At 34.4% G+C, this 14,453-nt stretch overlaps 1 protein-coding gene across 1 annotated transcript; it reads right to left on the reverse strand.

Annotated features, from left to right (window-relative positions):
* Positions 1-1,153: 1,153 nt before the first annotated feature.
* On the reverse strand, positions 1,154-13,553 carry LOC128227261 (gamma-aminobutyric acid type B receptor subunit 2-like). The gene is made up of 9 exons (XM_052937625.1): positions 13,457-13,553; positions 12,071-12,157; positions 8,813-8,963; positions 7,406-7,520; positions 6,277-6,384; positions 5,842-5,964; positions 5,521-5,667; positions 1,810-1,998; positions 1,154-1,282 (listed from the first exon to the last, which is right to left on the reverse strand). Exons 1-9 carry the CDS (start codon positions 13,551-13,553, stop codon positions 1,154-1,156), a joined length of 1,146 nt encoding a protein of 381 aa, XP_052793585.1.
* Positions 13,554-14,453: the final 900 nt, after the last annotated feature.

A 14,453-nucleotide genomic window follows, 5' to 3' on the forward strand; every position in this document is an offset into this window, starting at 1 on the left:
ACAATACTAACATTTGTACATACTCGCATTATGAATCAGGCATACTTGAAAAGGTCGGCATGGGTAACAGGTACTAATCTAAAATAATGTGTGTTTGTTTTCCTGGTTATCCTAGAATCGTCTTGATTGCTTTGCTAGCCATATTAATCTTAAATAATGTGTGTTTATTTTGGTTATACGAGGCATATTCTTTATCGCCATGCTAGTCGTACTATGTGTGTTTGTTTTCCTTATTTTGCGAGGTTTCGTCGAGAATAAATGAATAAAAAAAATCCAAGCAGCACGTTTTTTTTAAGAAGTCCATGTTTGTTTCTTCTACTGGGTATCTGATGTATGGTCATTATCTGCCATGTTATTCGTCCTATCGGTTCTAGAATAGTGTGTTTTGTTTCCTGATTATCCAAGATGTCAGTATTTTCCGCCGTAATAGTTTTGATATTTCAATACAGAATTATTAAATGGAATGCGAAACAGGAGGTCCTTTTTTGTTTCCTCTGCAAGTAATTTCTGGTATGGTAATTCTCCGCCATACTATTTGTGTAAGTCGGATTCCAAAGTAGTTGAATGATGTGCCCGATCAATGTTTGGTTTTTAAAGATATCCATGTTTTAACATCTACAGTTTATCCGAAGAAAGGCTCTTATCCGTCCTGTTAGTCGTGTTATTCGTCTCCTTATTATTAAACTGAAATGCCTGACAATTGTTTGTTTAAAAAGTTGCTAATGTTTTAATTTCTAAAGGTTATCCGAAGTAAGGCTCTTATCCGCCCTGCTAGTTATGTTATTCGTTTCCTTATTAATGGAATGGAATGCCCGATCAATGCTGTTTTAAAAGTAGTCTATGTTTTAACTTTTACAGGTTATCCGAGGAAAGGCCATTATCCGACATGCTTGTCGTGAGATTCGTTTCCCCATTGGTTAAATGAAATACCTGACCAACGTTTGTTTTTAAAGTTGTCCATATTTTAACCTTTACAGGTTATCCGAGGTAAATCCATTATCAGCCATGCTAGTTGTGTTATCCTCTTCAAAAAAAAAAAAACTATAAAAAAATGCCTAAACGAACTGCTTAGCTAGGTCTGGTATCATTTTCCCTAATGGTTGAATAAAATGCCCGATCAGCGTTTTCCTTTACTTGGCATTGTTTGTTTATTTTACTGTTTATCCGATGTATGGTCATCCGTAGCCTTAGTGTTGGTTGCCGGCCCTGATCCGGTATTCGATTTGAACATGGCGCCGTTATTTTGTACTGCAGATTCAACCTTTGAGTGAACAGCATGTATCTGAAACAATTAAATGTTTAACATTTCATAACAGGGTATGTTTATATACAATCAACATGTCTTTAACCAAACATTTATCATATTCGCTAGCTAGGCCTAAGTGTCTTGTCTTGTTTGCCATAAGTGTGCGAAGTATATGGGGATATTCGATAACGAGGAATATTTTATTTTTTTGTATTCTTATGGCCATTAAAATAAGGGACTGACATTCGTTTACAACAAACAATCTTAACTCTAGACTATACAATGTCAAATCGACTTGTTATAAGTTCGTGAAGTAAATGGGATTGGATATTCAATTATGTGACAAGTAGCATCTCCTTAATTACGAACAAAGATACAACTTTACATACTCCACGCCATTTAGAATACAACGTGGAACATTATATATGTTTAAATTTGTTAACGAATTAATAATTGATTGAATACTCACTTATCTTCCTTTCTAGGAATAAAAAAATGTATTGTTACAAAATAAGATTTAATAGCCATGCTAATGCAAACCGTTATCCAATGATGTCGTATACCTTTGGTAGAAATACCACAAGCTGTGTGACTGTAGTTCCAATGATGATACATCCGGACGTGATCCCATACAGCATGACAACCTCATTCTCCAGGAGAAGAGACAAGGTGAGGCCAACCGCGCTCAGGACGACCACGTTGTACAGACAGAGGCCAATCTGTTGAGAGTCGTTCAGGGCCTCGATCTTTACCTGAAAATGTTCATGGAAAATAGAACCTAAATAAATTTAGTTCCAATATTTTGGCAACTGAACTGCTCATGATTTAACGTACGACAAATAAAAAACAACAACTTGTTCTCGCTATTAAGTTACAATGTTGATATACGGTTAAAATAACATAACATAACATATCGAACTGTTTTTTCTGCATTAAATGCTTTCACATTTGTAGCCTTTAAAATACGTATACAACACATTCAACAAATATGAGTGTAGTCTGAGTGGTGTTCACACATTTGTGTTTCTAGTTCAATGTCTTATTGGTCATTGTCTTGTGCGTCGTAACAAACTGCAATGTAATTGTCATTAAAGTTTCATGGTCGTAAGCGTTCAGGGAATTTATCATCCGGATTTTTGGGAGACTTCCTAAAAGAAAATTTGAGAACTTCTGGATGTTTTGCTTAACTAATGGACTAAATGGTCCTATTTACAGGGTTTGTTATGTCTTATTTTATTTTATTGAGAATTTCGTCAAGAAGGACTTTGTGTTTATCTTTATTCATATGGCATTAATGGACATCTTAATTTGTAGTGTTTCATTAGATATACTTTAAACACATCGGAAAAGTTACTACGCCGCAAAAAAATATTGCTCTTAAAGTAGTATAACTATTTATTTACAGGCAGGTCATGAAATATTTAGATGATCCACGGACGGCAGTCAAAATATAAGGAGCGTCATTGGGGAACAGCGTCCTCACACGATATGTTCTACTTACATTTGCAAACAGCGGTGCGGAACGTACACAATAATAAATCGATTGAGTTCCAATTTACAATATATTATTAAAGGATCGTGCAGGGAACTCGAGTTTGACTGACCGTTTCAAAGCGAAAATGCTATCATTTATCAGGAAAGGGTTTTTCGATGCGTGTCTTGGTCTGTTTGTGTTGTGTGTAAGTATTTGAGTCTCTTTTAATGTCGTTTTGGTATTTCATATTTAATTGGTTTAAGGATCACAGTCGAAAGATAACGAGCGTCATTGTGGGACAGCGTCCTCACATAATATAAACTGATTGGACTTAAATTTGCAAACAGCGGTTCGGAACGTACACAATTTTTAAAAAATACTCATCATTTATCGGGAAAGGCTATTTTGATGCGATATGGTCTGTTTATGGTGTGTGTACGTTTGTGTTTCTCTGTTAGTGTCGTTTGGGTCCTTAACTAGTGCCTCTAAAAACGGTTTTTGAATTAATGACTACTGGCCTTGTACAAGTAGTTTACATTGTTTTATTAGTAGTTGTTATATTGTGCAAACATGCTTTACATCTCAAGACACCAGATACAACTGCAAGATTATTTTTTTTAAAAATGCATAAAATTGATACCGCTGTGTACAACGCATTGCATAACTGATGAAGCACAGCGAAGTGTTTGCTTATTTTTTCACTTAGACGAGCCGTGTCAGATATATGTGTGTTATTGAAATCTGTATAGCTACAAGCTGTGGGACTAATACGAACCAGTTTAAATCATCCTTACAGCTTTTCATTTCAAAAACCTAATTATCTTAATGTACAACTCGAGCACAGCTTTTAAAGCTTTACATTGAACAAATAGTAATAAATCAATCAAATGCCCCATACTAGCAAAGCCTACATTCCGTATACAAGTACCAATAGTTTTTTTTCTAAATTGATATTAGTTAAATTATATAATACAGCTAAATTAACTTAAAGATTAAGTATATTTCATGACACATATAATAAATATACTCGTTAGTGTAGAGCATGATCGTTCTTTGCTGTTATGTTCTAAAATTTCACATCCTTGACACCTGATTCATTCGTTTATGTTTTCTTAAATGGTGCATCATTTAGAGCTGACTCATTTTTTATTTATTATAATAGCGCCTTCTGGATACCCGACTTGTATGTTTGGTCTTAAATGGCGCCTACTTGACACTCTTCTTTTACGTATGGTTTTTATTGGCGTCTCCTTGACACTGGACACAAACTCGTACGCATTGTCTTAAATTGCGCCTGCTTGACACCTGACTCGTACATATGTTTTAAAACGCCTCATCCTTGGCACCAAACCCGACCCATAAGAGCCGACTAAAATGGTCCCTTCTTGACCCCCGACCCATGTTTCGAGCCAGAAAAAGCGCCTCAAAAATACCCGACTCATATAAATAGGGTGTTTCATAATATATGTCCCCTTTAAAAACTACGTTTTTCCTAATTTCCTGTTGGCCGGGCTTTTAATATGGCACAATCCAGGGAATTGTCCAGAAGTGGTAAAATCATTCAACGAAAGCAAATCATCAATTACCGTTAATATCAGAACCATAACAATAAATATTTGAATTCAGTGTTGAATATAAAACAAAAGAGGTTTGAAGAGGGCCAAGAGACAGACCGGCGGCCTAACAACCATTGATGTCTACGTCCCGTTTTAAAATGAGAAGTATGTGGAACTAAAGAAGATATACGATATGTAAAACATCTGAAAGGTCTGTTCTTCGGGTGTTAGTTGACATTGACAACGCTGCAAGTTCTACCAGTGTTTTTAGACTTCTAAAGAAGGATTTAAAGCATACACCATAAATTGTTTTCATAGCATTTATCATTTGAAACGTAAAAACATTTCAAGCAGTCATTTGTAAAATGGATGATTTAGACGAAGCCTATTTCCCTCTCAATGTCCACGTAAATAAAAAGAACTGTAGGTATTGTAGAATTGAAATTATTATAATGAGATATTCTTGAACGCTGAAAAAGTTACAGTCTGGGTAGCCTTGAAGTGTTGTACGAATTATAGAGTTGTTCTTATTAAGAATGATGATGGCAACAAATGCCATGACCTGAATGTTTGGAAAAATATATTTTGCAAGCATTGCTAAGGTAAGCTATTTATATACTATCTATGTTGTTAACGTAAGTCGGAGCCATTTGTAGAAAAACACTGGTGTCATAAGAAACTTTCAACGAAGACTTGCAATCGTAAATGCAGAATAAGGACGTCATGTGGAACAAATATTGTAAGCAGACTTATTAACAAAGCATACTGTAACGTAGATGAAATTATAGGTTATTTAACATTGTTCTGAATGGTTTAAAATAGCGCCTCCCTAATTGCCGGCTGTAATTATGGTCTCAAATTTCGCAATCCATTTACCAGACTCATATTCATGGTAAAAGAAATGTACGGCATTGATTCCAGACGCATGTTAAAGGTCTAAGATAGCATCTTCTTAATAAGCTTTTCAGCAGTTACTGCTTAGCAAACATTACAGTTGGGCGAATTCGATGACATATTACCTGACTAATTAGGTCCTTCACAGACGATTTCCATTTCGTGCCTTTTTTCTCTGTCGTAATGAATACGTTGAATGATTTTAAGTGTGGTTTTCCAACCAATGTTTTAAAGCGAAGCAATACATGTTGGAGCATATGATTTTCATCAAATACCCCTACGTACCGACTCACAGATGGTGTTCGGGTCATGTTTTAAATATGATAAGGCATTGTAAAGGATGACCTTACGTGTCGTGTTTCCCAGGCAAGGAATGCTCCAAACGACAGAAGGGAGCCCTCTATAATGTAGATGGCCCAGCCGAAGTACACCGAATAATCAGACCTGCACATGCGCACAAACGGTCGAATTTCAGCGTCGTTTCCTTCCATATGCACCTGAAAACAAAAATCAAATAATAGTTAATATCTGCATATCGACTTTTAAACATACTAAATACTATATTGAGCTTGTCCCTGTCGTTTTAATGTCTTTATATCATTATGATTACAATGTTAGAGTTTGACTTCTCTAAGAACACCTTTATACAAACAGTATAACACGAAGGTCACCTCTTTTTCTAGGTACTGCACTACCACCGAATGCGGCCCAACTGCCTCCCATGCAATAAGGACGCCGGTAATCACAGCAACTAGGATACCGATTATTGCAAGAAGTTGGTAGTCTTTTATTGTCTAGAAATGTTTAAAACAATTGTTAAGTAAATTTGTTTTTATTAACTCGGTTTAGGGGCAATTTACAGGGAACTCAGTCGAAATTAAACAAAAGATGCAAATAAAAATGCTTGTCGATAATAATGTCGACACATGATTCAGATGAAAGCCAAATGAGCATTGGCCGTTGTGTTTCTCGTAAAAAGTGGGTTTTATAAATTATTAAAATTTGAAACCAGATATTACGTACCTTAATACAAATATTTAGAGACTGTTCGTGCGTTTTGATTTGTTGCAACACGATACCATTAAGATGTTGTTTAAAACTCTTACCATTCTAAGAAGTTTTTTGTTGGTGAAAATTCTGTAAACTCGCCATGTTTTAGTGAATAGCGCACCAAATGTCACTGTAAACCCGATACAGAAGAGGCAGACGCGAGCCTATACAAGTAGAAAAAGGATAAACTAACAGAACCAAACATTTACAAAAGGAAAGATGTAAAACACTATCGAATACAGTTTTGTCCATTCCAACATCAACTTTTACGTGGATTGGTGGTGTTCGTACGTTTGTATCTCTTGTTAAATTTTGGCCCTTACCTTGTGTCTCTAAGGATTTATAAAAAAAACTACTGGGTTTGTCCCTGAAGTTAATAGTGTTTTATTGTAGCCTTGTTGCTTATATGTATGTGAAAAATGCATATTTCAAAGATAATATATTAATATTACCTTTTCCATGTCGGTCTAATTAAAGTTGTATTTGAAAAGCATGAAAACCCCATATACATGTATGCTAATTATGAAAAGAAACAGTGCTGTTTAAAACAATAATTGAATACCCATGTAACAGTGCAAGTTTATAAACAAAATGGCAACTACAACAAAAATGGAATACGCATTTATTATATACAAGTGAGTTTTGGGAAAAAATTTCAGGACATTGACAGTGTCGATATTTCACAATTCATTGGCAATGCTTGAAACAGTACCATCATACCTTGCACAAGCCTACGTGGTATCCTGGACAATAAGTACATTAAAAATTTAACATTAAAGGACCGTAACTTTGCATGAAACCACATTGCCTTCACATATCACAGCCATATTTTCTGAATATTTGATGTAAACGTATCGGTTTAATTGAAACTGTTTATTATAAAATGATATATGTAACGTTGTAAACAAACTATTCCATAGTTTACATTTTCCATAATCATCAGTAGAAATATACTTAAGTAACAAACAAGAGCGTCCCGTAGTGATCGCAAATACGTGTATGTTGTTCCTAATGGTTTCCTCCTGATAACTATGATGGTTCTTCCTATAAATGCAAAAATTGTCACATGCAAAGCATTTTCCAAGATTTGAATGAAAATCTTGAATTGGTTTTGTATTGTGCAAGGATGATGTGTTGTATTTTTTCTTCGACACACAGGCAAGCTTAAAAGGACCACGACATCACCTTGCAAACAGCTCCATGCGTCGTCTCTGTCGGTTTGAGAAAGACAGTTGAGTAGCACATCATACATCCAAACAGTAACACGTTGTTAATGTTCGGAGAGGCCATCTTCACTGATCTAGAAAAAAATAGTAAACGATATGTCGACTACTGGTTGACACATAGGATTAAATTAAAATAATTATATACATATTTAAAAACCGTTTCATATTGACGCCCTACTGTGTCTTGTACAAGTGTGTGAGGTAACACAAAGCATGACATGCTCTTCAACATTGGTATGATTCATAAAACAATTATGAATAAAACGTTCATACATGTTTCGTGTTGGCATTCTCTTCAATAGATACTTAAAAGGCAGGACTCGAAATATGAATATGAAATGACCGCACATTACAGTGTAGACATACCACGTGGTTTGTCACGTCACATTTGGTTATTGCAAGAAGCAAATATATTTCGCTTTTATAATTTGTTTTGGATAAATCGCTGTAAGTTTGATATTTCCATATCATTTTTACAATACATAGGGCAGACTTTGAGTAAAATTGAACACTATACCTTGTTAATGAGCGATATGTTGAGCAATTCATATTTTTATCCAAATGATAAAAAAAAAATGCTTTTCGTAATAATAGAATACAAAAATTCTTGTTATTGAAAAAAATAAAAAACCTTTTTGGTCCAAAAATATGCTAATATGTATAGTTACCACGTTCGCCTATCAAACGGAAGTTCCAGAATGTAAATTCTATCCACAGGGTATATATAATCCTACACATGAGGCCAAAATTCTATAGAAATATGAAATTTTTGAATTCTGTTATTACGAAAAGCAAAAATAATTTGGTTATAGGAAAAAGAAGTTTAGAAAGTTACAATGGCCAACCTCTCTCATTTTTTCCGCAAGCACAATTGAAACATGTTTTCCGATAAATGTTGTCTTACAGCATTAGAAAAACATATACATGTTTATATATGACTAATAAATACCACAATCATACTGCTTAGTAAGTCACACAATTTATTTATCAGGAAACTCATCCCATCAACACGTTGCACGTCGTCGGTTTTTGACAAAAAAGTAGAGGTATTGCGTCGTCGGTCGCTTTGAAATGCGAAATAGTTCACATTAGTTGTGTACCAATTTAAACCCTGAAAGAACAATTGTTGTGCATACACGTGTTTCTTTTTACCGAACATGATGTTGATTCGTTCGAATCGTTATGTCACGTGGTCAGCTTTTGTCTTGTGTTAGACCTATTGCCCACTAACACGACTTTTACATTGGGGGTCTCTCGTGTAATATTAGTATAGTCTTAATGGCTGTAAGTTTAAACAGAACCTCTGCTTAGTTCTGGACTATTGTGCCTACCCCTTTTTAAGAAAGTTTGTATTGTTTTAACGTACCTGTTTCTCCTGAACACAATGTTGAACCCAAACAAGGAGAGAGCCAGGATAATCCCACAGGCTGCCAAGGTGCACAAGGCTATGTACATTACTGGAGGGATGGTGATCTCTCGGTAGGTCACGTATGTAGAGTCACGTGGTATTTTGTTGTCTGGAAGAAATATGTAGTCTCAATTTGTAATGGCCGTCGTGTTTATACAGGTAAGTAAGAACAAAGACATTAGTCTTAAGCCATGTTGGATAGGAGCATTTTCTTTTTTTTATACCAAGCAAGTCTGAAGTGTTGTCTAGTATTTTTACGGATTGTTTTAGCGTCTATAAAACGTCGCCTTGTACTTCGTTTTTAGCTTTATCTTTAAAAATAAACTCAAAGAAATCCCACCATAATCAAAGACGAAAAAGAAATATAATGGAGTTAAAAAATTTCTTCGAGGAGTGACAATTTGTCTGCTATAACCATCTTAAACCGACAAAGTTATATACATCCGCATGTGGGAGATATTATTGTTCAAGCAACTTAATGTAAAAGACATCAAACTAGCCAATCAAAGTGTAGCGATTTTTGACTGTGTAAACAAGTCGATTTATTTATTTGGTAGTGACGTCAAACTTAATGTTTTTGTTGGCAGTAAACTGGTTTCGGTTTTATATCGGTTTCACGAACTGTGATTTGTTGTAACTGTTTCAAATACAACCAAAACCAGTTTTAATCGTTTCTTAATGAAAACCGAAACCGGTTTTTGACACTATCGAAACCATTACCGGAGGCGGTTTCATCGGTTCGTTCCATCCGAAAACTAGTTTACTTCGAAAACAACATGGCGGAAATTGATCAACCACGTTTGTTGAAACTCAATCTTTTAGATAACAATGCCTTACAATGGGCAAATGAGCTGAATGAAAAGAATTATATTAGTAATTGTGTGGCTCAGTAGCTCCGCCATTTTATTGATAATGTACACAAAACCATGCACTTGTTACTTCAAGCAAAACTATCAAAACCGGTTTCGTAACTGCTGAAACCATTGAAACCAAAACTGAAACTGGTTTGGTATCAACAAAAACGCCCTAAGATATTCAATGTACAAACAAACCATAGTCAATTGGTATTATCTTAACAGGTATTGTTCGCTGGGAAATACTATGTAAATTCAATGTCCGTTCTAAAAATAATTATTTGTAACATTATACAGTTGTTGCATGGGCATTTGTGTAACAGTCAAAATTGTTGTCCCGAGGTGGAGAGGATGACTTTTGAACTGACGTCCCGAGTCAGATAGGCCGAAGGCAACAGTTTAGAATGTCATCACCGACACCGAGGGGCAAAAGTTTTCACTGTTACAAATGCCAATGCAACAATTGTTTTATTACCTGGGGCCGTATTCAATAAGCATCTTAGTAATAATTTTCAACTTAGTGAAAAATTGCCATTTTTCTAATTTGAATTTTAAGAAAACGAACAATGTTTGTACACCAAAAATATGAAAATAAGCAAGAAAATGGTCTAAACAATATATGCATATGAATAAATCTGATGAAAAGTAGCGGGTATTTAAAATAATCATTGTCAAAAATTACGAAATTCTCACTAAGTTGAAAATATTCACTAAGATGCTTATTGAATACGGCCCCTGATTATATATTTTGTTTAAACACGAAAGAGACAAATGCCTTTGTAAAGCGAATATATTGAAGTTTCACATATTGATTTTAATTACAAATACCGGAAATTCACGAGTTTAAACGATATGCAGTTTATATTTACCTATGATGGTGCCTCACGCGCGTTTAACAGTTCAAACTCTCAATAGTTCAAAACATTGTAATGTTATTTACTATTTGTAAAACAGTCAAAAATAGTGAATTACATTTATATAGGGCATCGGTTAATAATTTTGAGTGATATTTTCAAAAACCTTTTCAAAGCATTTAAAAACAATTTCAAATGACACATAATAAACATTGTTTGCTAGGCACCCAAAATCAACATACTTTTAAATAAAATACCTTATGTGCGTTTAACCGATAATATATAGGTCGGTTATAGTTATTACAAATAATTCCCGTAAATTATCACGGTCGCTGTGGCTCACTTTGAATCAATTCGTATAATTTGTAATATATGAACTAAACCCTTTTCATGCTCAATTGTTTTTAAACAGAAATGTTATACGGTGAGTAGAAATACTATAACTAATTTTCAATAATGATAATAGGACGAGCACGATTTCAACATATTTGTTTATTTCACAGTACTTTTAGTTTACAGTCCTATCTGTAATACTATATGCTTTACAATATTTATTTAAAAAAAACATTTTCACTCTCCAGATAATATGCCAAGTTTGAGCAGGATATAAGGATTTTTTGTGGCAATAATACTCGGAATGTAGAAAGGCAATTGATATATGTACAAAACAGAGTACTCAAGACAGGATCGAAAAGGAAGCTTTAAAGCTAATGATCTGTTACGTCAGTAATTCAATTTTCTTGTGCCGGTGAAAAAGACGCAATGATTTAAACTATTTAACTGGTTATAATATGGTTGATAGGTTGAAAGTTCCCAGGGCTTATTCACCAAAAATTGTGAAGAGGCCTAGCCTTTTCATTTTGGGAAATTTAAACGTGTGAAATTCTGCAAATTGGGAAATTTAAATGCGTAAATGTCTCAAAATGGGAAATCTCACATATGAGGATTTAAGAAACCTTTTAAACACAGGTCAAGGTATCCATATGAAACTTGGAACTCATGTTACAAAAAACAGGCTCATATCATACATGTGAGTTTACTCCTAGCTGATTTTTTTCATAAATTTTATGACCTTTTTAATATGAAATGTGTACAAACACTACACAGGGTCAAGTTTGAAAGGTCTAAAATGTATCGACTTCCAATTGATACACATGCAGATCTTATTGGGGGGAGACTTTGACTGCACTTTTTTAACATGACGCAATGACAAGGGAGGGAGAGAGATTAGTTTTAATCTTCATAGAGTTGATTCTAAATCGAGGGAAAGAATTGATAACAATATATGGACTAATTGGTCCTCGAATAACATTTAAATTATACAGCATTCTTCTGATGTTAACTTAAAAGATAAAAAGAATAATTTGCTCAAATAGAATAATTTTTTATTGTAAATTTTTGAAGTAAGATCTTCCTTTTGGGGAAAAATATGCCATTTTTCCCAATTGTGAAGTAGCTTAATTTCGGCCCCTAGCAAAGAAGGTGAAAAAGCCCTGAAGGTGTTATACCTTTCCATTTCAATACTCCTTTCAGCCAATTTATTTGCTTGGTATTAGTCGCCTGTGTAACATAACCGACATTCACCCTTTTTCCTCCTGAAATAAATAGAACTTCAAGGAATATATTTTCTTTTCATTAGGAAACAGTAATTGATCAAACGACGATAAATTGTATCATTAGAACGAACGGTTATACGAGTAGAATTATAAACATAAAGTGGATGCTTTTTGCAGTGACAGTTCAAAATGTTTAAAATTCGTAAAATAGGCAACAGCGTTAACAGTTTCATTTGAATCCGGTAGTCAGTTTGTTTAATGGCAGGATAAAAACGAACGTTTCAAACATAATATTATCAAAATTAAGGCATGTTCTAAAACATTAAAGACCTTCTACCTAGACTTTTAACGTTTATACCAAACTAAATGCAGAAATTTTTACAAGTGGGTATTTATTAAGTTCTATGGCAAGAGTTATGCTTAATTTAATTCAATAACTTTACATATATTGTCTCCTTCTTCCTTGTATAATGAACCCTAAAATGAATCAGTATTCTAAGGCTGGAATCATAACCCTACATTGCAACCTTTATAAATTACCGTATAAATACAGACATAATATTTAAAATATATACTCTTAATATCACTATCCATATAATTGTCAACATTTTAAGAACACAAAACCACAACAGATATATTTGGAAATTGAATACATACGTTCATACATCAATATTTACACCTCAACTTCCATTCTTTCGGACTCCACACACATTGACCAACCCAACTGCGTTCATACCCCGATAATGACATTAACCCCGCAATTCATTCCTTAATTAGTAGTTGTACTATATTAAGTGTTTGCTTAGTATGTTATGACACATAATGCTATATATAATAGCAAGGAAATGGTAAGTAGAAAAGCAACGGTTTAGTGAATAAACCTTATGACGAAATGATTAGTTGTGTGTAATCTCAGTTGTTTGTTACTTTCCTTTGTTTAGGCAACGCGGATGCATTAAGACACATACAGCTTTCGAGATGCCTTGTGGATAATAAAGATGATTCCATAACACATATTAATAATATCATTAAAACAGCAATTATACAGCGTCTCGTTGATTGACATGCAAAACACATGCAAATTGTCTCCTATAACAAGTGTTCCAAGTTAAATTATTATAGCCCCACCGATTTGTCAGTTATGGCAACTGCAAAAACAATTGCACGACGCAAACCATGATGCAAATGACTTTACGGGTACCATAAAACACCATTGGTTTTCGAAATAGCAGTCGAGGTAATATCATGTTAGTTATATATAGTATTGCCAACGATAAGGATACTAACTATTTTGAATCCCGGATCTGTAAAACCGACCCTTGACAATTACAAAAGTACCTTGAATGCGTTGTAACACCATGCTCTTGTCAGGATCAGCGCCCCCATCTTTAAATGAGATGCGGCCGGATATTCCGACGAGTGACGAGTCCGCCATACAGTTAATTATGATATCGTTAATGTCGCCGTCGGCGTATGTAAACTCGCCGAGCGTTTTCTCATAACCTGTTTGAAAATCATAATACAACGTGGCATTTTAAATTCCTTGAGGTTAATTTGAGCACTTTCTTGAATATTTTGTATCACATGTGTTACGTAATTTAAGGAAAATGCAGGGATTAGAAAAATACAAACTCATAATGCGGTGTATTGCAACCAGAAACCTTAAACTAATAATTTAGCTACACAGAAAGTCTATAAATTGATTAATTTTTCCCCCAACTCAGATAAGTAGATCCAAAAATTTAACCATGCTAGTAATTCTTATCTTGCCCTCGGACAATGCTAAAACAAGTACCCGTATGGAACTCCTTTTTAATGGTCATCACATTGTAATTAACTCGTTTGTTGAAGACTGTGGTCTGTAGCATCATAGAAACATTGTCTTGTGGCAATATTTAGAATGCTTATTAATCAATTCTCGCTTCAGTTGTCCCCATAAAAAAGTTTTCACGCATCTTTCAATAAATAATGTTTCACTATCCTCAGAACTACTTAAAGACCGATCTGACTACTAACATAATCTGAATCACTGCGCGCATATCCATGACAACCACGAATTATCACATATCCATACGCATTTATTTCCACTACGCACAACAGAATTCTAGCAAAAAAATGCTTCACTCTCCTCAAAACTACTTAAAGACCGATCTGACTATTAACATAATCTGAATCACTGCGCGCATATCCATGACAACCACGAATTATCACATATCCATACGCATTTGTATCCACTACGCACAAAAGAATTCTAGCAAAAAAAAATTTTTTTCTTAATTTTCTTAAACTGAGGTGGGAGAAAAAGCATATACCATAGCCGCACGTGTGACAATGG

Source organism: Mya arenaria, chromosome 1, assembly GCF_026914265.1.
Source record: "Mya arenaria isolate MELC-2E11 chromosome 1, ASM2691426v1".
NCBI classification, from domain to species: Eukaryota; Metazoa; Mollusca; class Bivalvia; order Myida; family Myidae; genus Mya; species Mya arenaria.